Here is a 25,863-nt window from a genome sequence, read left to right as displayed (position 1 = left end):
GCTTTGAACTGCAGTCCTCAGGTTTCAGCCTTTTGAGTAGCTATGATTACAGGCATGTGTCACTTGACACCCAGCCCAACATTGACTTTTGAAGAAGTCTTTTGTTGACATCTAGAATATCAATTTGTTCTTTTCTTTTTGTTAGTGGGGCTTGAACTCTGGGCCTGGGCACTGTCCCTGTGTTCTTCGATTCAAGGCAAGCTCTCTACCACTTGAGCCACAGCACCACTTCCAGTTTTCTGGTGGTTTATTGGAGATAAGAGTCTCACAGACTTTCTTGCCCAGGCTAGCTTTAAACTGTGATCCTCAGATCTCAGCCTCCTGAGTAGCTAGGATTACAGGTGTGAGCCACTGGTGTCCAGCAGTTTGTTCTTTTTTATATCACATTTTTGGTGTCATATCTAGAAAATCTTTGTCAGACACAAAGTTACAATACTTTTTTCTGTGTGGTCTACAAGAAGTTTTGTTTAAGTTCAGTTCTGCATCCCAATTTGCATTATTTTTAGCATCTGAAACAAGTTATGGCTTGAAATCCATGTCTTTTGGGCATGAATGTCTAGTTGTGCCATCTTCAAGGACTGTCCCTGACTGGCTTTTGTGTTTCAGTTTGGTGCTAAGGATGGAATCCAGGTCCTCACATTTGTCAATCATATGCTTTCCCGCTGAGCCACACCCACTGCCTGCATTCATTGTTCACTGAAATTTTAAATGCTTTTTTTCTTTTTCCTTTGTCTTCTACTTCTTTGCATGTCTCACCTGGCCCTGTTACCCCCAAGGTCTTATTCCTTTTTACTCTGCCCTGTGCCTGCCTTCTTTGTCCTCAGTTCTGTCTGTCCAGTCCCTGGTTCGTTCTTATGTGCTGTTTGATTTCTTCCTTTTAAAGTTAAAACAAAAAGCCAGCTGGGGCAGGAACATCTGTGAGACTCTTTTTTTTTTGGGTCCGGTCATGGGGCCTGAACTCTGGGCCTGGGCGCTGTCCCTCAGCTCTTCAGCTCAAGGCTAGCGCTCTACCACTTGAGCCACAGCGCCACTTCAGGCTTTTTTCTTTTTGCTTATGTGGTGCTGAGGAATTGAACCCAGGGCCTCAGGCATGCAAGGCAACGCTCTACCACTGAGCCACCTTCCCAGCCCACTGTGAGACTCTTATCTTCAATTAACCACCATAAAACTAGAAGTGGCGCTGTGGCTCAAGTGGTAGAGCACTCACCTTGAGCTGAAGAGCTGAAGGACAGCACCCAGGCCCAGAGTTCAAGCCCTATTACCAACAACAACAAAAAAAAAAGAAAGAAAGAAAAAGAAAAGAAAGAGTTAAAACAGTAGCTCCCTCCCAAGCCATGGATGAGTGTGAAGTTCTTCAAGGCCTCTCTTGACTCCTCCATGTTGATTGCTGTCGACTGCCTGTTTTTGAAAGATGTGTTTAGCTTCTTTGCTTTGCTCCTTCTCTTCCTCCCAGTGATTAGTCTTTCAGCAGCATCTTCCTTCGCCTTGTCTTCTTTCTACCCTTAAATGTGGGTGTTGTGGAGATTATGTCTATAATCAGCTCGTGTCAGTCTTCCTGAGGTCTCCTCCCTGAGAGAATGCATCTACTTCCTGAGCCTGAAGCCTCACATCTGTGCCATACTCAATATTCTCCATACTTAGTCCTAAATTTCCATGTCCTGAAGGTCTCAGGTGACACCTAGCTTCTTCACCTCCCTTCTCTGTGAAAGGGCCTACTATTCTCCCCACTGCTCAAGCTAAGCATGCAGTCACAACTTAACTGTGATTTCTCGGGATATTTTGAGTGTATACCTGAAGAGAAAGACATACAGGTTTCTCCCTCCCTTCCTCCCCGCCCCTCCCTTTCTCTCTCTTTCTGTGTGTGCATATATACATATACATGTATACATATATATGAATATAAACACATATGTATATATGTGTGCATATACATGTATATACATGTATATATACATTTTACTTACATTATTACAATATTGTACATACAATATTTCTTTTGAAGGCGAGATGGGAAGAACAGGGGTGAGAGATGGTCCATGTCCACTTTCTACACTGGATTTGGGTAGGAGGGGTGATCTGTGTGCTTGTACTGATGCAGAGTCAAGACTCAGAAGTCTGTCAGCCATAGACTAGATCTTATTGTGGAAGCAGCTCCCACATGGTAGAAGACTTTAATTTTTCCCTATCCACTGTGATTTCACTGTGGCTCTGGAGTCAAGGAAGCCACTAGGCCCTCAGGGCCAACAGCACTGGGAAGTGACATCATCACCTGTAAAGTGTAAGGAAGTACCTTGTACCCACTCTGTAGTGCCTTTGACAGGTATATTGGGTTCTGTATTGTGCTTCTAGTTGGGGTCAGCAGTCATTCACCACATCTCTGGTACATGTAAGGTGACCCATCCTTGGGAGTGACTGGGCAGTCTGATGGAAAGGTGGCCCATGGCTTGTTGCTGCAGACCAGCTTCTGCCTGCTAGACTTCTGAAATTGGGACAGGCAGGTAGGAGCACAGTGAAGGAAATAAGAGAAGCCTAGTGAGGTGAAGGAGAGTGGAGTTTGGAGGCTGTGTGGCTTGGCTGTATTAGTGCCCTCCTGAGGATGTCATCTTCAGGCCCTACATCCTATGGTCATATGTCTGAAGAACAGGAATGAGGCCAGATTTTGGCTTAGCCACCTAGACTTTGGACTTTTATTTAGCCTCTGGGAACCTCTGGTAGAGCTGACAATCCTCTAGGACTGAGTGAAGCTTGTACATAGTCCTGTGTACCAAGGCAATGTCCCTTGCTGATGGCCTGTCTTTTTATGAATCTGTGGTTCTCCACGTGAACCCACCTATGATCTATGGCTGTAATGATACCACAGATTAGGTAACTTACACAGAGCAAAAACTTACCTTCTCATAGTTTTGGAGGCTGGAAGATCAAGGCACAGGTAAGCTTGGTATTTGGTGAGGGTCATATGCAAACTCTCTGTTTCCAAGATGGTGCCTGTAGCTTGTGTCCTTGCATGTCTGTAAGAGGATAGAAGGCTAAGAGAGTCAGCAGAAGAGGCTACATACTGAGAGAAACCTCTTTTATGGGCCTTACTCTCATAAATGAGGGAAGAATTCTGGCCTACTCGCCTTTAACACCAACCATGTGATCACATTGGCTGTTGAGTTTCAACTCCTGAATTTTAGAGGTGACACATTAAACCAGAACAGATTGCAGATGTGTGGGAACTCTACCGGAAGTGCTTGCTATAGCCTTTCTACTGCTGAGGAAGGGCCACCAGGCCCATCACTGAAAGAAGCATTTTAATGTTTTTATCTCGAGACCATTTCTTTGGCTTTGGTAGATGAAGGCCATGGTCGTTGCATTTGCCTGGACAGTTCCATGACAAGCTGAGACTGGAGTAAGTAGTTAACAGATGGCCTTTCAGATCTGTTCACACTAGGCCAGTCCCCAGGGAATGAAATAGCTCTGCAGCAAAGCATCTCCTAGTTAAAAGCTCTTTCTAAGTGAGAACTAATTGCTTTCTCAGCCACCTAAGTAAACACTTTCTTGTCAAAGTTGACTCTGACATTTGTTTCATTGACACTATCTTTATTGAAAGACTTTATATAATTCACTACAAATAGTTCCCTAATGAACATAATGAATATTACTAGAAACTGGACTGGGTTTCTGAGATATTGTTTATTTACTTACTTTTCTGATTTTCATATGAATTGTCCAATTATGTTTGGTGGAGTATCTAGTCCTGTAAAGAAAGGTACATGGATTATGAATTTGTACATTTATCAAAGAATTCCTATTTAGGTATATATATTTCTTTAGGGTGGTAACAAAAGGTGACTGTTAGGTTTGCAGTGAGTTACACAGTCTGTGTCCTCCCCTAAGTGCCAAAGATAAAGCAACACAATAGAGCACAGGACAAAGAGACATTTGTAAGGAATCCTGTGGTCTGGGTTTTAGTCTGTCCCAAGCAGTAGTCTAGTCTTATAGAAATGAGCTCACCTTGGGGGGTGAATCCTAGCCTACTTATTTACAGAAGAGGATCACATTGGCTAACATGGAAGCTTTATAAATAGTAGGGCTGTTTCTCCAGAAGCCTGACTGCATTCTGTTCAGTGCTAAAATTTCCTGGCAGCAGTAACTAATGAGAATGGAAAAGTACTGTTTACTGAGAGGTAGGGGACTTGAGTGCTACTAGAGTGCCTTGTTCACTGATGGCTGCATTTGCTGCTCTCTGGTGGCAAGGTCCTTCTAAGTTGAGCTGTTGCTTCAGGTGCTGACTGACAGCCCAAAGTGGCCATGGCAAAAGCCCATATTATCATCATGAGTGTATGCTGAAGGCAAGAGGTCCCCTTTGGACCAAGATATCTCCCTGGACTTGAACAGTCTAGCGTTGTGTGTCCCTTTTGTGTGTAGTTGGACTGATGGAGCCTTTAGGTAGGGTGTGCAGAATGTCAGGTACATGCAGGTATTTCTGCAGTACAGGTGTACTTCCCCTGCTTTAGTGATAACAGACCTAGGCTTAGAGAGCCAGTGGTGAGTAGTCCAAGGCTATGCTTCTGGCAAGTGACCAGCCTCAGATCTTATACTTTTTTCTTTTTCTTTTTTGCCAGTCCTGAGGCTTGAACTCAGGACCTGGGTTCTGTCCATGAGCCTGTCTGTGCTCAAGGCTAGCTCTGTACTACTTGAGTAACAGTGCTGGCTTCTGTTGTTTATGTGTTACTGAGGAATGCTAGCCAAGCATTCTACTGCTAAACCATATTCCCAGCCCCAGCCTCAGATTTTGATGCAGGAATGTAAGCATCAAGTGATGCTGCTTCCTCTTCTTCCTTTCTTTTATCTGGAATTCTTCAAAGATGTACCTTGCTTTGAATGGTGACATGAACCTGTGTGGCTTGGCGTTTTACCCTTTTTGCTGGGTAATGGCATTCCTGTAGAACCTCACATCTGCTCAGAGCTGTTGGACCCAATTTCCAAGCTGTGTGCCCTGTCTGTGTTGTTTGTATTAATCTGTCCAGAAGAACCTCCCACCATGCCCACCTGTGGGCAGACACGCAGCAGTCCTCCTCCTCTCCAAGGAACAATTTGAAGGTTTCTCCTCAGAAGTCACTTAGGACTTGGTGAGGGAGATGTCATTGGAAGTCAACACCCAGTCAGAAGGATGAACTTAAAAGTAAACTGTGGCATTAGTAAGGCATTACCATTCCTGTATTCCTAGGGGATGGGGCTGGCAAGAGTATACTATACATACACATCTATATCATGAAGCCCCTGATACCTGCCAAGAATTGGATTTGACCTTTATTTTATTTTATTTTTTTTATTGTAAAGCTACTATACAGAGGGTTACAGTTACATGAGTGAGGTTATGAGTACACTTCCTCTTGAACATTGTTACCCCCTCCATTGTTTTCCCCCTACCATCCCCTCCCTCCCTCTCTTCCCCGAGGTTCTTTTTTTTTTTTTTTTTGATTGTGATTAAATGATTACATAATTTCAAAGTCACAAGTTCATTCTAACTTCCCTGGAGCAAATTGTCTACCACAGTCTGTAATATATAACAGTGTTCACATGTTATATACCATATTTGTGATCAGCAGCATGAGGATATTTAGTAGTGGTTCAACAAGATGAGCGGGAGTTCTTTGTTTCTTAAGTCCTGTTAGTTTTATCGTATCACCTAACCTTTTGGATTTAGCATCCACTTATGAGGGAGACCATGTACCGTTTGTCTCTTCGTTCTTGGCTTACCTGGCTCAACATGATTCCTTCTAGCTCCATCCATTTCCCTGCAAATGCCATTATTTTGTCATTTCTAATGGCTGCATAATATTCCATTGTGTATAGATACCACAATTTTTGGATCCATTCATCTGCGGTGGGGCACCTAGGTTGTTTCCATATCCTAGCTATTGCGAACAGTGCTGCAATAAACATGGAGGTGCACGTGTCCTTGTATATTGGTTCCTGTTGTTCAGGGTAGATGCCTAGAAGTGGTATGACTGGGTCGTAAGGGAGGTCAATCTTTAGCTTTCTAAGGACCCTCCAGACTGCTTTCCAAAGTGGTTGTATAAGTGTACATTCCCACCAGCAGTGTAATAGGGTTCCTCTTTCTCCACATCCCCTCCAGCATTTGTCGTTGGCTGATTTGTGGATGTGGGACATTCTGACTGGGGTAAGGTGGTATCTCAGGGTTGTCTTTATTTGCATTTCCTTCACCACCAGGGATGATGAACATTTCCTCATGTCTTTCTTTGCCATTTTTATTTCTTCATTTGAGAAGTCCCTCTTTAGTTCCCTTGCCCATTTAGTAATTGGTTTGTTAGGTTTGGGAGGGATTAGTTTCTTGAGTTCCCTGTATATACAGGATGTTAACCCCTTGTCTGATATATTGCTGGTAAATATTTTTTCCCAATTAGTTGGTTGTCTTTCTAGCTTAGTTGCGATAGATTTAGCTGTGCAGAAGCTTTTTATTTTAAGGTAGTCCCATTTGTCGAGCCTCTCTCCAACTTGTTGTGACCCTGGGACTCTGTTCAGGAAGTTCCTTCCTGTGCCTATTAGTTCAAGTGTCTCTCCTACTCTGTCCTGCAGTAGTTTCAGAGATTCAGGTTTAATGTTAAGGTCTTTAATCCATTTTGAGTTGATGTTGGTGCATGGTGATAGGCTGGGGTCCACTTTTAGTTTTCTGCATGTGGCTGCCCAGTTTTCCCAGCACCAGCGGTTGAAGAGGCTGTGTTTCTTCCATTGTATGTCTTTGGCTCCTTTGTCGAATATCAGCTGGCTGTAGGCCTGTGGATTTATATCTGGATCTTCTATTCTGTTCCATTGGTCTTCGGGTCTGTTTTTGTGCCAGTACCATGCTGTCTTTGTGATTATAGCTCTGTAGTAGAGTTTGAAGTTCGGCATGGATAGCCCTCCCATATTGTCTTTATCCCCTAGAATTGTTTTGGCTATTCTAGGTCTTTTGTTGTTCCATATAAATTTTTGGACTGTTTTCTGTATTTCAGTGATGTACGTCATTGGGATTTTAATAGGAATTGCATTGAATTTGTATATTAGTTTTGGAAGTATCACCATCTTTACTATATTAAGTCGGCCTATCCAGGAGCATGGGAGGTCTTTCCATTTCCTAGTGTCTTCTGCAATTTCTTTCTTTAACTAAATTTTTATAGTTCTCATTAAATAGTTCTTTTACATCTTTGGTTAGGTTAATTCCTAAATATTTTATTTTTTGGGAGGTTATTGTGAATGGGGTTGCTCCCTTTATTTCCCTCTCTTCCTGTACGTTATCAGTGTATAGGAAGGCAACTGATTTTTGTGGGTTTATTTTGTATCCTGCTATTTTGCCGAAGTGACTTATGATTTCTAAAAGTTTGGGGATGGAGTTTTTGGGATCGTGGAGGTATAGTATCATGTCGTCTGCAAAAAGGGATAGTTTAACTTCTTCTTTCCCTATGCGGATCCCTTTAATGTCTTTTTCTTGCCTTATTGCCCTGGCTAAGGGTTCTAGGACTATGTTGAAGAGGAGTGGAGACAGTGGACATCCTTGCCTTGTTCCTGTTTTTAGGAGGATTGGTTGTAGCTTTTCCCCATTAAGTATAATATTGGCTATTGGTCTGTCATAAATGGCTTTTATTGTTTTTAGAAATGTTCCTTCTATTCCTATTTTCTCCAGAGCTTTTAGCATGAATGAATGTTGAATTTTATCAAAGGCCTTTTCTGCATCTGTGGCGATAATCATGTGATTCTTGACCTTGGCTCTGTTGATATGCTGGATTACATTTATTGACTTACGTATGTTAAACCATCCCTGTGTCTCTGGGATGAAGCCTACCTGATCATAGTGTATTATTTTTTTTATGTGTTTCTGGATTCTGTTAGCTAGAATCTTGTTAAGGATCTTTGCATCTGTGTTCATCAAGGAGATTGGCCTGTAATTCTCCTTTTTGGTTGGGTCTTTGCCTGGTTTGGGGATGAGTGTGATATTGGCTTCGTAGAATGAGTTTGGGATAGCTCCCTCCTTCTCTGTTTCTCTGAAGAGCTTGAGGAGTATGGGTATTAGTTCTTCTTTAAAGGTCTTATAGAATTCTGCTGTGAATCCATCTGGTCCTGGGCTTTTTTTTGTTGGAAGACTTTTGATAGCTTCCTGTATCTCATTATAGGATATTGGCTTATTTAATTGGTTAACTTCTTCTTTGCTCAGTTTGGGTAACTTGTATTTCTCTAAAAATGCATCCATTTCCGCCAGATTTTCTTCCTTTAGAGAGTATAGCTTTTGAAAGTAGTCTGTTAGAATTGTTTGGATATCTTGGGTACGTGTTGTGATGTTTCCCGTGGCATCCCTAATCCTATTAATATGGGTTTCCTCTCTTCTTTTTTTAATTAATCTTGCCAACGGGCCATCAGTTTTGTTTATTTTTTCAAAGAACCAGCTTTTTGTTTGGTTTATTTTGGTTATGGTTTTCTGATTTTCTAATTGGTTAATCTCTGCTCTCAATTTGGTTATCTGGCTTCGTCTAGTAGCTTTAGGTCCCATTTTTTCTTGTTTTTCTAGCTGTTTTAGTTGCAACATGAGATTATTTACTTGGTCTGTCTCCATTCTCTTGATGTGGGCACTGAGGGCAATAAATTGGCCCCTCAGGACTGCTTTTGCTGTGTCCCACAAGTTTCTTTGTGAGGTGTTTTCATTTTCATTGAGTTCTAGGAAATGCTTTATTTCTTCTCTGATCTCTTCTGTTACCCAGGCCTTGTTAAGGAGTGTGCTGTTCAATTTCCATGTATTAGAGAAATTTCTGCGGTATGCTTTGTTATTGAGAGCTAGCTTGATTCCACTGTGGTCAGATAGGATACAGGGGATTATGTCGATCCCTTTGTATTTGCTTAAGTTCCTTGAATGAACTATGATATGGTCTATTTTGGAGAAAGTTCCATGAGCTGCTGAGAAGAATGTGTACTGTGTTGTTTTAGGGTGAAATACTCGGTAGATGTCAGTTAATTCCGCTTGAAGTATGGCCTCACTTAATTCGGTAGCTTCTTTGCCAATCCTCTGGTTGGTAGACCTGTCCTTTGGTGAGAGTGGCGTGTTAAAGTCTCCTAGTATTATCGTATTGGGATCTATTTTATTCTGTAAGTTTGAGAGCATTTGTTTAACATATCTGGGTGCACCGATATTTGGGGCATATAAGTTGATGATGGTTATATCCTCCTCTTGGATTGTTCCCTTTATTAATATGTAGTGTCCGTCCTTGTCTTTCTGTACTGATTTTAATGAAAAGTTTATTTTGTCAGATATCAGGATAGCTACACCTGCTTTCTTATTGGGGGAATTTGATTGGTAGATCCTTTTCCACCCCTTCACTCTGAGTTTGTTTGTATGTTTGGCTGAGAGGTGGGTCTCCTGAAGGCAACAGATGGATGGGTCTTGTTTTCTGATCCAGTCCTCAGTTCGTTTTCTTTTAATTGGCGAATTCAGCCCATTTATATTAAGAGAAAGTATAGAGAGATGCATTGTTGTCCCTGCCATTCCGTTTTCCTAAGTTTTTCTTCTTTCCTTTCCTCCTGTGCTTGCTCAGTTAGACTTTGAGTAATGCCTGTTTGGGGCAGGTCCCAGTTCCTGGTTGCTTTCTTCAGGTTGTGTCCCCCCTCTTAGAATTCTTTGTAATGCTGGCTTAATGTTTATGTATTCATTTAGTTTTTCTTTGCTATTAAAAGTTTTCAGTTCTCCATCGAATGTGAATGCTAGCTTTGCCGGGTATATCAGTCTGGGTTGGCAGTTATTGGCTCTCAGGGCTCGTATGGTGCTTTCCCAGGCTTTTCTTGCATTCATTGTTTGTGTGGAGAGATCTGCAGTGATTCTAATTTTTTTCCCGTTGTAGTATAGCTCCTTCTTCATTTTTGCTGCATGCAGGATTGTTTCCTTATTATTCAGATCCATCATTTTTACTATTATGTGCCTAGAAGTGTTTCTCCTGGGATCTTGCTTGTTGGGTGTTCGATAAGCTTTTGTGATGTAGTTAAGATGGTCGTTTTTGAGGTGGGGAAAATTTTCATTGACTATCTTGTTAAATAGGTGTTGCATTCCCTTGCTCTGGAATTCCTCACCTTCGTCCACTCCGATTATGCGAAGGTTAAATTTTTTAGCATTATCTGCTTGCTCTTGAATTTCCCTTTGGTTTAATTTGAGTGATTTTTCCATATCTGTCACTTTTTGGTCCAGTTGGTGTATTCTGTCTTCTGTATCTGACACTCTACCTTCCATTTCATTCACTCTGTTGACCGTGGCTTCTATTGTGGTTTGCATGGTGGAAATGGATCCCTTTATGGATTCAATGTTGGTTCTCAGAGTACTGATCTCACCTCTCAGTGAGGTGAGATCAGTATGCATTACCTCTAATTTGGCGTTTATCTCACTTCTTACTGAGGTTTGTGCAGCTTCTATTTTTGCATCCAACTTTTGTTTGATATCCTGTATATCTTTTGATAGTTCATCCTTGTGCTCTTTCCATTTCTGATCCATTTCTCGCTTTATTTCTTGAGTCATTGCCTCCAGCAACCCTTGGATGTAGTTTTTGTCTTCCATTCCTGCTTTGCTCCCACTGGGGCTCTCCCCTGCGTGGCTGCTGGCTTTTGAGGTGAGCTTGCTGTCCTGGGTAGTGGTAAACCTTGTGATTTTTCTCTGATTTTCGCATGGGGGTTCAGGAGACTGCTCTTCAATCTTGTTTTGGTGTGTCTGTCTTTGCTTGGTTGCTGATTCTGTATTGGTAGAGAGAGTCTGTGCCTGATCTGGATTCTGTTGGGAGCCTATTTCCAGCTGCTATTCACTTAGGATTCTCAGCTCTCTGCTGTAGCAATTCCCGCCTTTGGAAGGGTTGAGCAGTCTAGACTGCTTGTGTTTGCTCCTGCGGGTGCTCTTGGGAAGATCAGATGCTCTGGATGCACTCTCCCAAATACTGGAGTCTGCTATGGGCTCCTGATGTGTTTTTGTTTGTTTGTTTTGGGCTGGTTGTGGGCTTGAACTCTAGGTTTGGGTGCTGTCCCTCAGCTCTTCAGCTCAGGGCTGGCACCCTACCATTTGAGCCACAGCCCCACTTCTGACCCTTTTTGCTTTGTTCAGGCGCCGGTCCCCTGGCCTGGTTCCGGCCCCAGCCTGGAGCGCGCTCGTTAGGCCTGTGCTAATGTGTATACCACCTTGGTTATGCAGCCTGGAGGACACAGTTCAAATTTCTTCTACTGTTGGTAGTCTTGACCCAGGGGCACTGTTCCTGGCTTGAGCATTTAAGCTCCCTTCCAGGGGTGCTCTTGCTCTGGCCTGGCCAGCAGAGTGTGCTCCACCGGCTGGTGGAGCTCTCGAACAGTTCCCAGTTTTAGTGGGTCCTGTGGTCCGGGTGTTGGGGTAGGGAGTCTAGGTCAGGGTCTGGGGATTCCCTCCAGCTCTGGTCTCCCTTGATGGATTCCCTGTCCCCTGATGGGTACTCACCCCGTAGGTCGTCAGTTGTTGCAGTCCGAGTTCAGTTGGGGTGGTTGCGGGCTGGGTTGGGCGGCCCCCCGCCGGGTCGTTGCGATCGATCGCGATTGGGCGGGCGTTCTGCGGACAGGTCCCTTTGTGGCGCTGCTGGTGCCAGGCGGCTTTGGCGGGATGGAGCCTCTCCGCTCCGGTGGAGAGTGATGGGTGGGGTGGGATCCTCCTGGAGACTCCTGGCTGGTAGGTTTCTCTGTTCCTGGCGATCCGATCCGCTGTTCTGCAATCCGGTACCTGGTGATCTGCAAGCAGCCCCCTGTGTCTCTGTGGCTCTGGCAGCCCCTGCTGGGCCGGCTGGCTGGCGGCTTGGCGCACTGCCGCTCGGCCAGTAAAGGTTGGGGGAGGGGTCTTCGCTCTTCTCTGTTCTGAAATTCTTCTTTTCCTCTCTTTCTTTTTTTGTTATTTTCCACCTCTGGTTTTTCTCTGAGTGTTCGTCTTTTTGTTGTTGTCGGTCTCTTGGGGAGATTAAAGGTTGGAACTCGAACTCTCTTTATGGTTGGAGAGAGCTGTGGCGTTTCCCTACTGCCCCGTCGCCATCTTCTCAAGATGTCGGATTTGACCTTTAGAACATGGGGTAGTCAGTGGTTTCTGACTCAAGAGTATTGTGCTCTGGCTTGATAGGGAGTTTTAACAAGCAGCAGTCAGAGTGATGAGTAGAGGAGGTGAAAAGGTGCACCCCAGCAAGCCACTGCAGTGGCTTGGAGTGTTTTTATAGCAATGTGTTCTTTGGAGCTTGGGGGGGCAGCAGAGATGTCAGCCAAAGGAGGTCAGGTGGTGGAATTTAGAGAGGGTGAGCCAGATGATGGGAGTGATGTTGGGGAGGGGGAGATTTGGGAAGTCCAGAGGTGTGGGGACATTGGTGTCAGATGTTGTAGTGGTGTCAGATGGACAGAAACTTTGGGGTGGCAAATTTGGATCTGATTGACATGTGGTGATGAGAGAGACATGGTGGGGCATGTTAGATGTAGTATCAAGGCCATTTACTGGGAATATGAGGAAGAAAATGGTCCAACCTATACAGAGGCTGCTTAAAGAGTTGTAAATCCTTATGTTTGATTGATTTTAAGAAAAGATGAGGATGACAGGAAAACATGGGTCCAAGAGACAAAGGGATTCTGGTGTGAGGGCCGCCTGCAGGCGGAAGCAGGAGCACTTCCCAGGCGCACAGGGCTCTGATTACTGATAGGAGTGCTTGCTCATTAATGTCCAAGTTGTGTTCTATAAATGTTGTTAGGAGTCTGTCATGGCAGAGTAATTCTTCCCTTTACCAAAGCTTCACCTTTGGATTCCACTGAACAGCAAACTTCTGAGTGTGTTGGGACTATCTCTTTGTAAATGTACAGTCAGTTGTGCATTGATATCGATCTTTGATCCATGATAGGACACAAAGACAATGGTGATCCTATAAGATTATAATGGAGCTGAACATTTCTAATTGCCTAGTGAATGCATACTGAAGGAGAGGCAAGGGAAAAAGAAACTTCAGCTGAAGAAAACGCACAGTGAAAGCTGGAGCAGAAGCTTTTGCAGACCTCAGTAGGTCCTTATAGAGTCTGAAACATGGCCCTGGCACCCAATAATTCCATTAATAGAGAGAAGTGTCTGGTGCACTAACTGCTCAGAAACAAATCCATGATGAAAGGAAGAAAGCAAGCATGCATACCCCCTGTGGAGGAGGGAGGACTCCTCATGTGGAGTCTTGGGCAGGTCCTCTGGAGAGGTCCATAAGACTTTGTCATCGTTGGAGGTGATGGTCCCATGCTTGCTACTGCTCCTGAAGACCTTCCAGGGGACCAGATGTGGAGGTGGAAGACGGTGGTCTGGATGTGCCGACCCTGGGTGAGCCTTAGCTAATGTGTGTGCGTCTACCTTAGTTTTCAACAGATATATTTGAGAAGTTAAAAAAAAAAAGAAGAAGAAACAGTAAAAGCTTGTAGAATAAGAATATGAAGGAAAAAAACTTTGTATAGAGCCATATGTTCATTTATGTTTTATTTTTATTTATTTATTTATTGTTTTTTTATTATGATTCTTTTATTTTATTATTTTTATTGTGAAAATACTGTACAGAGGGGTTACAATTACATGGGCATGCATTTGTGTTTTAAGCAATAAATTATAGAAGAGTCAAAAAGTAAAATGTTTATAAAGTTAAAAAAGTAGATTAAATTAATTTATTGCTGAAGAAAGAAAAACAATTTTATTTATTTATTTATTTGGGTCCGGTCGTGGGGCCTGAACTCTGGGCCTGGGCGCTGTCCCTCAGCTCTTCAGCTTAAGGCTAGCGCTCTACCACTTGAGCCACAGCACCACTTCCAGGTTTTTTTTTCTTTTCGTTTTTTAATAAACATTTGGTGTGGTTAAGTGTGCATTGATGGCCTGGACCTCTACTCACATTCACTCAGGCAACCTCTGTCTGGCAGGCTCCCCTCAGGTGAGTGCCCTAGACCGACTTGGGTATGATTGGGGTGGGGGGGGGGGGTACAGGGCTTGAACTCAGGGCTTGGGGGCTGTCCCTGAGCTTTTATGCTCAAGGCTAGCATTCTACCACTTTGAGCCTTAGCAACACTTCTTCCTATTCCTTTTCTATGTTTAGATAAGCTGAGGTTCCCAAATGCCTACTATTCTATTGCAGTTGCCCTCCAAATGCCTACTATTCTATTGCAGTTGCCCCTGTAGTTTAGTATAGATTTGGAGCCTAGGAGCAAGGGGTTATCATTTAACCTAGGGAACACTATTCCCAACACAATGGACCATCTCATTTTGAAAAAAAAGTACTAATCTCTTTTTGTGATAGTTTTTCTTGAGTCTGAGTGATGTCTGAGTGTCTTGATTTTAGATGAACCAACTTGAGATGTCAGTTTTTCTAACATTTCCTAGATTATGTTCTTACATTTTTCAGCTGCAACTTTTTTTTTTTTTTGGCCTGCAAACATAGGCATTTCAGGGCACAATAAGGACTTGTGCCTGTTAGAAGGTTGACCTTGAAGTTCACTATAGTTCTCTTAAGAGAACTTGACCCAGCCTTGAGCTGTGGTGGGAACTCTACCTGAGCAGAAATAGATTTGAGTTCTGCATCAGGACAGTTGACGACATTGGACCAATAAAGTGTGAAGCTCTTAGGAGTCTAGAAGTGTTCTTGTAAATTGAAAACAAAAGTCAGACTTAAACCTTGTTTAATATCCTAGAAAGCTTCCTATTGAAGGAAAAAAAAGCATAGAATGTAATATTTTCTGTAAGATCCGAATCAAGTTTATTGTATCTGTTTTGTAAATTCTGCCTTTTATATTGGATGTTGCCTCAGCTGTGTGAAGATTATGTTGGAAACTGGTTTGTGGTTTGCTCTCTTTCTGGGAAGTTATAATCTCACATGGGGATCTCATGAGAACCATGAATAATCTCATGTGACTGTGTAAATTAATGTATGATGGTTAAAGTGCCTGCTCTTGGTGTTCGAAGGAGCTGTAAGGAAGGAAGGGAGGAAGTTCCATTTGGTGAAGGGTTGACAGTAAGAAGAAAACATTGGTACAATGTGCTGGGAATGGAGACTGGGAGCCATCACAGTGACCCTCCCTCCCCCCTCCCCACCTTTGTTTCAGATTGTTTCTGGTCTTCCAGTGAACATCCTCTGTGTATTGGTGTTGTCAGTGCCCCACACACCCTCCAGAGTACTCCTTTGGGTTTTGCAGTCCACTCTCCATGGAGCAGCTGTGTAGTGACTTTAAAAAAAAAATGTCATTCCCTATTTTGAAGTGACTTTGTAATCACTCTGATTCAATTTTGAAATCTTGTTTAGAAAGCCAGGCACCAGTGGTTGATGCCTATAATCCTAGCCATTCAGGAGGCTGAGATCTGAGGATTGTGATTCAAAGCCAGCTGGCACAGGAAAATTCACAAGACTCTTCAGTTAACCACCAAAAAAAGCTGGAAGTAGAGCTGTGGCTCAAGTGGTAGAGTGCTAGCCTAGAGCAAAAAAACTGAGATAGTATGCAGGCACTGAGTTCAAAAGCCTTAGGACAGGTGTGCATGCATGTGCACAGCCAGACACACTTACACTCACACACAACCTCCCAACCCCCCAACAGCCAACAGGCTGATCTAACTGCCTTTCCTCTCCAATGGTGGTGATGTTGCTACTGCTATGATCCATGTGTGTAAGAATGTTAGTGCTGATAATGATGCTGATGGCAGCTAACACTTGGATCTACTCACTAACCTCAATAACAGTCTGGGAGCTGGGCACCAGTGGCTGATGCCTGCAATCCTAGCTACTCAGGAGGGTGAGATCTGAGGATTGTGGTTCAAAGCCAGCCTGGGTAGGAAAGTCAGTGAGACTCTTATCTTCAGTTAACAACCGCAAAACTGGAAGTGGCGCTGTGGCTCAAGTGGTAGAGCACTTGCCTTGAGCTGAAGAGCTAAGGGACAGCACCCAGACCCAGAATTCAAGCCCCATGACTGACTCCCCCCCAAAAATAAATAACAGTCTAGGACTCGCAGTCTTGTACCAATCAGTGATCCTCTGATCTCAGCCTCTGGAGTAGTTACATGTGTGAACTACTGGTTCAGGTATGACTGCATTTTTATTTGTGATTCTTCTGTAAGGAAGAATTGGGCCTTTCCTTCCCCTGCTTGCTTGCTTTCTCCTTCATTCATTCAGTTATTTCTATTGATATGGACTCATGTTGATTGTATGTTTTGCATTATCCTCCAGTACTGTGGGGCTCTGGACTGGAACTAGCTGAGGCCTAGGGTCCCTCACTTGCTGCCCTTTCTTCCTACTCTCTGGGTGCTTTTGAATTATTTGTCCTCTTGTGTGTGCTGCCCATGTTTTATTTGCTACTCTCCACAACATGACTTGGTCATCAGTGTGAGCCTCCTGGCTGTGGGGCCTGCTCCTCCCTGTTGGTGGGGCGGGGACTTGTGATAGGTTTTCAGGGGCAGTGATTTCCCCACCAACTAACCAGTAGGCAGGCAGTCTCATGAACAGTTAGCTCACTTTCTTTGTGCAGTGCGATGCACCCGTATGTTTCATTTTGTCTTGTTCTGTTATGTGCCAGTAGGGAGATGTTCTACAAAACACTATTCTGCAGTGTTTGAGAAGGTGACATTCCTTCTGTGCTAATCCTTTCATGCTAACAAATGCCATGAAATGTTGAACCTGCTTTATTACTCAGCAATGTGTGCATTGCTGCATCATTTTTTTGCCCTACTCCAAGCATTACTTTTGTGTTGGATAGGACAGATTTCATACATTATATAATTTTACCTGTTAAGTACTTGATTTAACATTAAACATATTTTTACAAATTTTTAATTCCTTTTTTTTTTGGTTGGAGTCTGGAACTCCAACTCAGTACCTGACATTTTCACTCATTGTCTAGGATTCAATTGAGCCATGCTTTACTCCCCACATTTATTGTCAGGCGCTGGTGGCTCACACCTGTGATCCTAGTTACTCAGGAGGCTGAGATCTGAGGATTGCAGTTCAAAACCAGCCCAGGCAAGAAAATCCGTGAGATACTTATCTCCAGTAAACCACCAGAAAACCAGAAGTGGCTCTGTGGCTCAAGTGGTAGAGCGCTAGCTGAAGAGCTGAAGGACAGCGCTCAGGCCCAGAGTTCAAGCCCTATGACCAACCAAAAAAAAAACAAACACAAAAAACTCCCCACATTTATTCTTTTCCCTCCCTCCCTCCCTCCCTCCTCCCTCCCTCCCTTTGTTGTGGGGCTTGAACTCAGCCTGGGCGCTGTCCCTCAGCTCTTCAGCTCAAGGTGAGCACTCTACCACTTGAGCCACAGTACCACTTCCAGTTTTCTGGTGATTTATTTGAGATAAGAGTTTCTTGGACTTTCCTGCTTGGGCTGACTTTGAGCCATAATCCTCAGATCTCAGCCTCCTGAGTAGCTAGGATTACAGGCATAAGTCACCAGTGCCCAGCTTACATTTATTATTCTTTTTTTTTTTTTTTTTGTCGGTCGTGGGGCTTGAACTCTGGGCCTGGGCGTTGTCCCTCAGCTCTTCAGCTCAAGGCAAGCGCTCTACCACTTGAGCTACAGCGCCACTTCCGGTTTTCTGGTGGTTTATTGGAGATAGGAGTCTCACGGTCTCTCCTGCCTGGGCTGGCTTTGAACCGTGATCCTCAGATCTCAGCCTCCTGAGTAGCTAGGATTACAGGCGTGAGCCACCAGCACCCGGCTTTACATTTATTATTCTTTAATCATCTCATATCCATTCTATGTTCACGTATTCCTGATTGTCTCAAAAAATGTCTTTTGGCAGTTTTTTTTCTTTTTGTTTATTTGTTTTTATTAACATTGAGTTTGGTTGATGGGTCTCTTAAGTCTCTTAGATTAATTTCTCTTACCTCTTTTTCTCTCTGAAGTTTTGTGTAGTATAACTTTCTAGAAGCTATTTAGACTGTTAAGGTTTATGGTTCTGGTGCTAACATTTTCTTCCCTATAGGTCTTTTCTGTGAGCTGGTGGTTAGACCTGCTAGACCTGTGGTCACCACAGACATTTTGGAGATGATCTGGATCTGAGGATATTCTGCTAGTAGGTGCCCTGTCAGCCTCCACCTGGTGCTTAGCTGTGGAAGAACATTGCTTGCTCATCATTTTCATCACAGATCACAAGAACAGCAGTTTTTTTTCTTACTTTTCTCTTACAGTTTTCTCTTTGTTTATCATACAGAGTTCCTATTTAGGAAGTTGGCTTTTCTGAAATTATGTTTCCTATAGAATAATTTGCTTGATATGGACTCATAGATTGTGTGTATGTGTGTGTGTGTGTGTGTGCGTGCGTGCGTGCGCGCGCACACGCGCGCACATGCTCGTACTGGGGCTTGAACCTCAGTGCTGGGGCACTGTCCCTGAGCTTTGCTCAAGACTGGTGCTCTACCACTTGAACTATACCTCCACTTCTAGCTTTTTAGTGATTAATTGGGAGTAAGCATCTCATGGGTTTTCCTGTTCAGGCTGGCTTTGAACTGCAATTCTCAGATCTCAGCCTCCTGAGTAGCTTGGATTACAAGTGCTGGCCACTGCTGCCCAGCCTGACATTCGTAAGTCTTTTTTTTTTTTCTTTGCCAGTCCTGGGACTTGAACTCAGGGCCTGGGCACTGTCCCTGAGCTGCTTTTGCTCTAGGCTAGCACTCTACCACTTGAGCCTGAAAGGATCAATGAAAGGATCCGCCACATCCATGCCAGGGGACCACTTGGAGGCAGGCAGGCACAGGAGAAAGATTATTACAAGGTTTATTAGAGGAGCCATATTTCCCCTGGAGAGAGAGCACATGGCAACCTCTGCTATCTAGGTAGCAGTGGGGTCTGGGTGGAGAGAGGGAGCGGCCAGCTGTATGGTGGGAACTCCAGGGCAGGAAGGAGCTTGGGTCTAGGTGGAGCTGAGGACCAAAGGTGGGCATAATGCTTACAGAGCAACAGTGCCACTTCAAACCTTTTCTGTGTATGTGGTGCTGAGGAATCAAACCCAGGCTTCATGCATGCAAGGCAAGCACTCTGTCACTAAGCCAAGTTCCCAATTCTCATTCATAAGTCTTTAACATTCATTCAGTCCAGTTGTAGTCCCTTCCTTCCTCCCTCCCTTCCTTCCTTCCTTCCTTCCTTCCTTCCTTCCTTCCTTCCTTCCTTCCTTCCTTCCTTCCTTCCTTCCTTCCTTCCTTCCTTCCTTCCTTCCTTCCTTCCTTCCTTCCTTCCTTCCTTCCTTCCTTCCTTCCTTCCTTCCTTCCTTCCTTCCTTCCTTCCTTCCTTCCTTCCTTCCTTCCTTCCTTCCTTCCTTCCTTCCTTCCTTCCTTCCTTCCTTCCTTCCTTCCTTCCTTCCTTCCTTCCTTCCTTCCTTCCTTCCTTCCTTCCTTCCTTCCTTGTTGTGGAGCCTGAACTCTGGACCTGGGCACTGTCCCTCAGCTCTTCAGCTCAAGGCTAGCACTCTACCAATTGAGCCACAGCGCCACTTCTGGCTTTTTTTTTTCTGCTTATGTGGTGCTGAGGAATTGAACCCAGGGCCTCATGCATGCAAGGCAAGCGCTCTACCACTAAGCCACCTTCCCAGCCCTCTTCCTTCCTTCTTTCCTTCCTTCCTTCCTTCCTTCCTTCCTTTCTTTCCCTCTCCCTCTTTCTTTCCCTCCCTCCCTCCGTTTTTGTCAGTCATGGGGCTTGAACTCTGGGCCTGGGCACTGTCCCTCGGCTCTTCACCTCAAGGCGAGCTCTCTACCACTTGAGCCATAGTGCCACTTCCAGTTTTCTGGTGGTTAATTGGAGATAAGAGTCTCACTGACTTTCCTGCCCCGGCTGGCGTTGAACCACAATCCTCAGATCTTAGCCTCCTGAGTAGCTAGGATTACAGGTGTGAGCCACTAATGCCCGGTGGCTTTATTTTTTTTTAAGTGGTAGGGTTTTTTGTTGTTGTTGTTCATTTGTTTATTTTTGTCAGTTATGGGGCTTGAACTCTGGGCCCAGGCACTGTCCCTCAGTTCTTCAGCTCAAGGCTGACGCTCTACCACTTGAGCCATAGCACCACTGACGTTGTTTTTTTTTTTTTTTTTTAATGTTAGAAAGGGAAATGAAAGACCTGAATCTTCACTGGAACTGTTGGGTTTTTGCCAAGGTCTCCTTTTTTTTTTTTTTTTTTTTTAAATTTTATTTTATTTTATTTGAGAACATACTGTACAGAGGGGTTACAATTACATGGGATAATGCATACATTTCTTACCAAGCATTGCAGCCTCCTCCTTTGTTTACCCTTCACCTCCCTTCCCAGCCTCCCCCCTCCCCCCCACCCAATCATACCCCCCCCCCCCCCCCACACCAATATTGTAAAGCTGGTTTTGACATGACATTTTGTACTTCTCATTGTTGCAACAGGTCCACCTGAATCCTTAAACGACTTGTTTGTCCCCGTCTCCTCCACATGTTATACTGACATCAAATATAGTGAAAGGGACATACAAAGCAACCAAGAAATAATCTTATAAATGCGTTAGAAACACATGCATGAAAGAAACAAAAACATTAAAATACATATTTGAGGGTTTGACTTTGTTTTTTGATGCTTGGATTATCCTGTCTTTGGCTGGTGGACAGCTCTTGAAATCGGCTCCTGTGTTCTTTGGACATGACTCTTCTGATATTTGACCCTTCCTCCCTCTCTCATTGGGAGAACAGGAAGCTCAGGCTTTCCCTGTGCGTCACCTCTCCAGAAATTCTGAATTCTGTTGTTGGGTCATCCTCATCTTTGAAGTAGACTAGGTACTTGAAACTGATGAAATCAGGTATTAATAAAAGTGTTAATATTAGGATTTTAGAAAAAGAAGCTTGAGGAAAGAACTGTGGGATTATTAAGCATAATGTATAACTTAGATCTAAACATTGCAAAGGATCAATAGTCAAACTTGCTCCATGACCCTTCTGTCCATGCTTTTGTAGAGGCTGAGCACTCAGTAATGGTAACACAAGGGTGAGCTGAGGATGAGTAAAGCATGTGCTGCAGTGGGAGGAGCCAGGAAGGAAGTCACATGGTCTGGCCTTTATGTAGGTCACCACTGGGACTAGAAGTGGGAATGGCAGCAAGAAGGCCAGGACTGGGGATCTGGGCATTGCTAGTTGTGTTGGAGGACTGAGCTTGGTACTCGAGGATGATTTTGAGGAGTGGACAGTCATGGCAAGCAAGCAATAAGTGTGAGGCCTTGGGAGCAGGGGAATGGATTAGCTTTATAATAATGCTCATTTTTTTAAAGCTCCAGGAATGAAGAAGCCCAGAAATCACTATAATTTCCTCCAGATGGAAAGGCTTAGGTTGAGATCGAGTATATTCAGGAAAAACTTGGCCAAGAAGAGGAGGAAGATTCCTTTGTGGGGGCAGAAAGAAAAAGTAGGGAAGAAGTCATGATGACTAAACCATGGGTGTCTAGAAGGCCTTGTGAAATGCTAGACTGTCTCTGGGACCATGGGAGCCTAGAACGTTGTTGGGAACCACATGGCCACAATGGCCTGAGAAGCCAAGAGATGTCTAGTTTCCGTTGGGTCCCACAGGGTCAGTGGGAGGAGAAAGAACTGGGTAAGAGAGATGGTAAGTGCAGAGGACTGCTCCCTCACCCTCATGCCAACAGGCATGTCTGCATACACATACATACTACCCACACACAGATGCATACTACACATAGGCACCTACTCTATCTCAGTCTGTGAAGACAAAAGCAAACTAACAAAAAGTGGAAGAAGAAGTTTTTTTTTGTGTGTGTGTGTGTTTTTGTGGTTTTTTTTTTTGATCGGTTGTGAGGCCTGAATTCTGGGCCTGGGCACTGTTCCTTAGCTCTTCAGCTCAAGGCTAACGCTCTACCACTTGAACCACAGTGCCACTTCGGCTTTTTCTGCTTATGTGGTGCTGAGGAATCAAACCCAGGGCCTTAGGCATGCAAGGCAAGCACTCTACCACTGAGCCACCTTCCCAGCCCAAGAAAGGATTTTTTTTTTTTTTTTTTTTTGCCCAGTGGCTGTGCTCAGACAGGCTGACCAGGTAGGTTGGGTCTCAGTCCATCAGCATGGAGGTGACTCCATACAACAGTGCCACCAAGTACCCAACTGAGCAGGTGACTCTGGTTCCTGGCTTGCCCCACTCAGCCACACACAGGCTTGCTGGGCAGACACATCTGCTGGGAAAGGTTTAGCAGCCAAAGCCAGCCTGTCTCCAAGGAGATGAGCAGGGCCTGTGGCCTGAGGCACTTGTCAAGCTACAGGACTTGTTCTGTGTTTTTTTCTGGAACTTGTTCAGAGCCCTGTTGTCCCAGCTCCTCAGGAGTGGGAGCTGTATTGAGACCTGCTCCCAAATCTGTAACCTGGCTGCTGACTCACTGTCTTCCTCCCACCCTGGATGCTGAAGCTTTGCTGCTCATCCCCCGCCTCCCGCCTCCCTGGCCCACAGCTGCAGGAGTAGCCGTGGACTTTTGCTTGGTGGGGCCCAGAGCCACCTGCATTTGACAGGATGCTTATTTTTACATACTGTCGGCTGGAAATAATCAACTTTATTTAAAGAGAATGTGGATTCAGAGTGCTAAAAAAAGCACGTAACCAACTTGCTAAGGCTGTTTTAGGAGCATTTCTCCTGTGTCTCTGGAAGGAGGCTGCAGGGCCTCTGCATGCAAAGTTGGGCTAGGGCTGCTGAGGACAGCGGGAAGACAGACTAAGCTGGCCCCCTGTGACCACAGCCCCCACCAAGAGAGCAGTGTCTGCTGGCACTCCCAGGCCCCCCAGTTCTCTCTGGAGCAGCAGAGCCTATGTAGTGTTACTGGTAGTAGTGGTCCACTGTGTTGCACAGCTGTCTGAGGCACCCTCTTGTTACATGCTGTCTCTTCTTTCCATTTTTCAGCAGCCTTTGGGCCTAATCCCAGACCTCTATCAAGTGCTAGGGCCATGTTGGTCTTTATTTTGGGAGAGAAGTTACTTTGTTTTGATTGCCTTGATTATTTTCACATGGTAATATAGGTGTGGAATGTCTTGGAGGGGGACATCTCTCCTTCCCAGTTGCCAGTGTTCCCTCTGGAAGCATAGGTGACCACTACTACCCTATTCTTTCAGAGACCATTTGCTCCACATTTAAGCATGTCTACATCTTAGATCACACATGGGAGGATCTGGGACACCTGGGTGCTGGGCAAGTCCATCTCTCTGTGCCTCACTCCTCCACAACTCCTGTACCTAGGTCACTGGGCACATCACCGTCTCCTGTAGATATTTTAAAAGCAGCTATTTTTCTCTTGTTCTTAAAATGCCTGAATATTGTAGGGAATTTGAATAACAAACAAAATGCAAAGAAGATTCCTTGTTATCTTCTATCAGATACCCACAAAGATTTAACCTCCTTCCAGATATATATGTATATATATGCACACACACACATATATATATACATATAATATGCGCATGTATATGTATATATAAATGCATGCATACATTTCCTCTTCGTAGAAGCTAAGGCTATGCCATATGTGGAAGTTATCTCTGACAGGAGAGTAAAACAAGCTCTCTTGGTGAGTGTGGGGATTGGTATTGAGAGGAAAGGAGGAGAGTGGATGGAGAGGGCAGATGAGAGTGAATATAGTTCAAGTACTTTATATGCATGTGTGAAAATAGAACAATAAAACCAGTTGGAATTGTTTTAAGAAGAGGAGGTGGTATAGAGTGATGGGGGGTGGGGATGAGATTGATGAGGTATATTGTATCCATGTACGTATCCATGTAGGGAAATGTCACAATAAAACATCCTTTGTACAACTAATGTATGCTAATGAAAAATCTTGTAAACCTTTCTCCAGTTCTGTGGTGCTGAAAGGTTTCTCCACACATTAAATAGTCTTTGGGAATCCTTTATTAGTTACATATACATGGTCTTTCTTTTGGTGTCTGTCTCTGCTCTGTTTTTTCAAGTTGATGAACCTGTTGTCCTTTGTTCCTATCAGTTCCTGTGTGTCATCTCTGTGCCCCACAGTGCCATCCTTGTGGGCAGTTTTAGGCTGGTACCCATTCTGCTGTCAGTGCTGAGTCTTACCAGTATTCTTGGTAACCAATAACTTGATTGCTTGTGCTGCCACAGAAGGGTGCATAGCAAGATAGTGACTGTTATTCTGAGATGGGAATCTGAGATGAGGGAGTCAGCCCATCCTGTTCTTCTGAAGGCTCTAGATCCTATCTGCCTCTTTCAGCTTCCGGTGGTGGCTGACCAACCTTGGAGTTCCTTAGCTTGGAGCACCATTATTCCATTCTCTACTTTCTTCACATGACCTTCATGTGGGGTATTCTGTGTCCTAAGTCCCCCCTGTAAGGACACCAGTTGTGGTAGGTTAGTGGCTGGATAACTTCTTTAAAGTGAGATCACATTTTGAGATCCTAGGACTGAAGGCTCCTCCCTGTCATTTGAATGGACACAGTGTAGCCATTAATAGCCACCTAACCAGAGAACTGGTAGAATTGGTGGAGGATCAATCTCACACATGGCTGAGGGCAAATAAATTCCTGCCTGAAAACATGAAGAAGTGTGCCCGCTTGAACCACATCAGGCCTGTTGTGTTCTCTGGGGAGTAGAGAGAAGTATACTTTTGTTTACAGGTCCCTGGAGCTCTCTCCCTGTCAGGCTTTGTCTGTAGGCGCTGAAGAAGATTGCTGAGCCCCATACGCTTCAGACTGTTCCACATTCAAAGCTGCCTCCTCATGAGAAGGCTTTTATCTATGATTTAAATCCTCAACTCACCCATGGACTTGTGAATCTAAGTTCATTTTCAAAAGTATTTATATGAGTAATATTTTTAGATTTTTATGACAAATACTGTCTTTTATATTCACAACCAGCATCTGGGCTAGGCCTATTTGCATCTGTGTTGTGTTTATAATGAAGGTATAACAATAGGATTTGGTTGACTGAGGTTTTTAGGCCATCTCATTAAATATATTACTGTCATTAAACATCTTACTGTTGATGCATATAGTTTGAGTAGAGTCCCTTTGGCTTTGATTTACTTATTAGAAGAACTCAGGGCTGGATTAGGACTGAAGTTTAGCAGTTGTAGGATGAACTTGATTTACCTTAAAAAAAAAGTGTGTGTGTGTGTGTGTGTGTGTGTGTGTGTGTGTGTGTGTGTGTGTGTGCGTGCGCGCGCTTGCGCGCATTGGCATGTACTCTGCCAAGCAGCAAAGATAGGCACAAAACACCCATGAAGCAAGGATTTTTATTAACTGGGGTATGTGCCTAGTTAATAGGCATGTCTGATTACTGTGGCAACCAGCAGGACCAGGCTATGCTTTGATGATAGTTGTAGATACTTTCCCTAAGCGTGAGGATTCTGCACCCGGGTTTCTTCTCTGTTGCTTTTCCCTTATCCTCTGATTGCCTGAAAGTGTTATTAGGAAATTGTCCCCAAAGAAGATTTCGTTTGGTTCTCTCCCTCCTCACCTTCCCTCCCCCCCCCCCCCCATTTGTAAAAGTCAATTAGCTTGAGGTGAAGCCCAAACTGGTCACTCCTCAGGACATAGAGTTGGCCCATGCCAGACTTCCCTGGGCCCCTATGCTTGCATTTGCCTGTCTGCATCTCACTACTCTTGTCTTTCTCAGGGTTCAGGAGCAGTTCCAGAGAAATCCTGACAGTTACAACGGTGCTGTTCGTGAGAACTACACTTGGTCACAGGACTACACTGACTTGGAGGTCAGGGTGCCGGTACCCAAGCATGTGGTGAAGGGAAAACAGGTAACAGGCGGGGTGGGGGCTGCATTCCTCCCATCTTGGATCTTGAGATGGAGCCAGCATCCTTGCAGGAGGGTTGGGATAAGCTCCTGTCCCAGGAGAGGGTGCC

At 44.3% G+C, this 25,863-nt stretch overlaps 1 protein-coding gene across 1 annotated transcript in view; it reads left to right on the top strand.

Annotated features, from left to right (window-relative positions):
- Positions 1-25,863, top strand: part of Nudcd3 (NudC domain containing 3) — a 123,305-nt gene that overhangs the window by 60,150 nt on the left and 37,292 nt on the right. Inside the window, exon 3 of the mRNA XM_042702384.1 lies at positions 25,625-25,757. Within this exon, the coding sequence (XP_042558318.1) occupies positions 25,625-25,757 (133 nt within the window). The remainder of the gene's footprint in view (positions 1-25,624; positions 25,758-25,863) is intronic.

This window comes from Dipodomys spectabilis, unplaced genomic scaffold (assembly GCF_019054845.1).
Source record: "Dipodomys spectabilis isolate Male_0828 unplaced genomic scaffold, ASM1905484v1 ptg000322l, whole genome shotgun sequence".
Classification (NCBI taxonomy): Eukaryota; Metazoa; Chordata; class Mammalia; order Rodentia; family Heteromyidae; genus Dipodomys; species Dipodomys spectabilis.
Note: the sequence above shows the minus strand (reverse complement) of the source record. Positions and strands in the feature narration are given on the sequence as shown.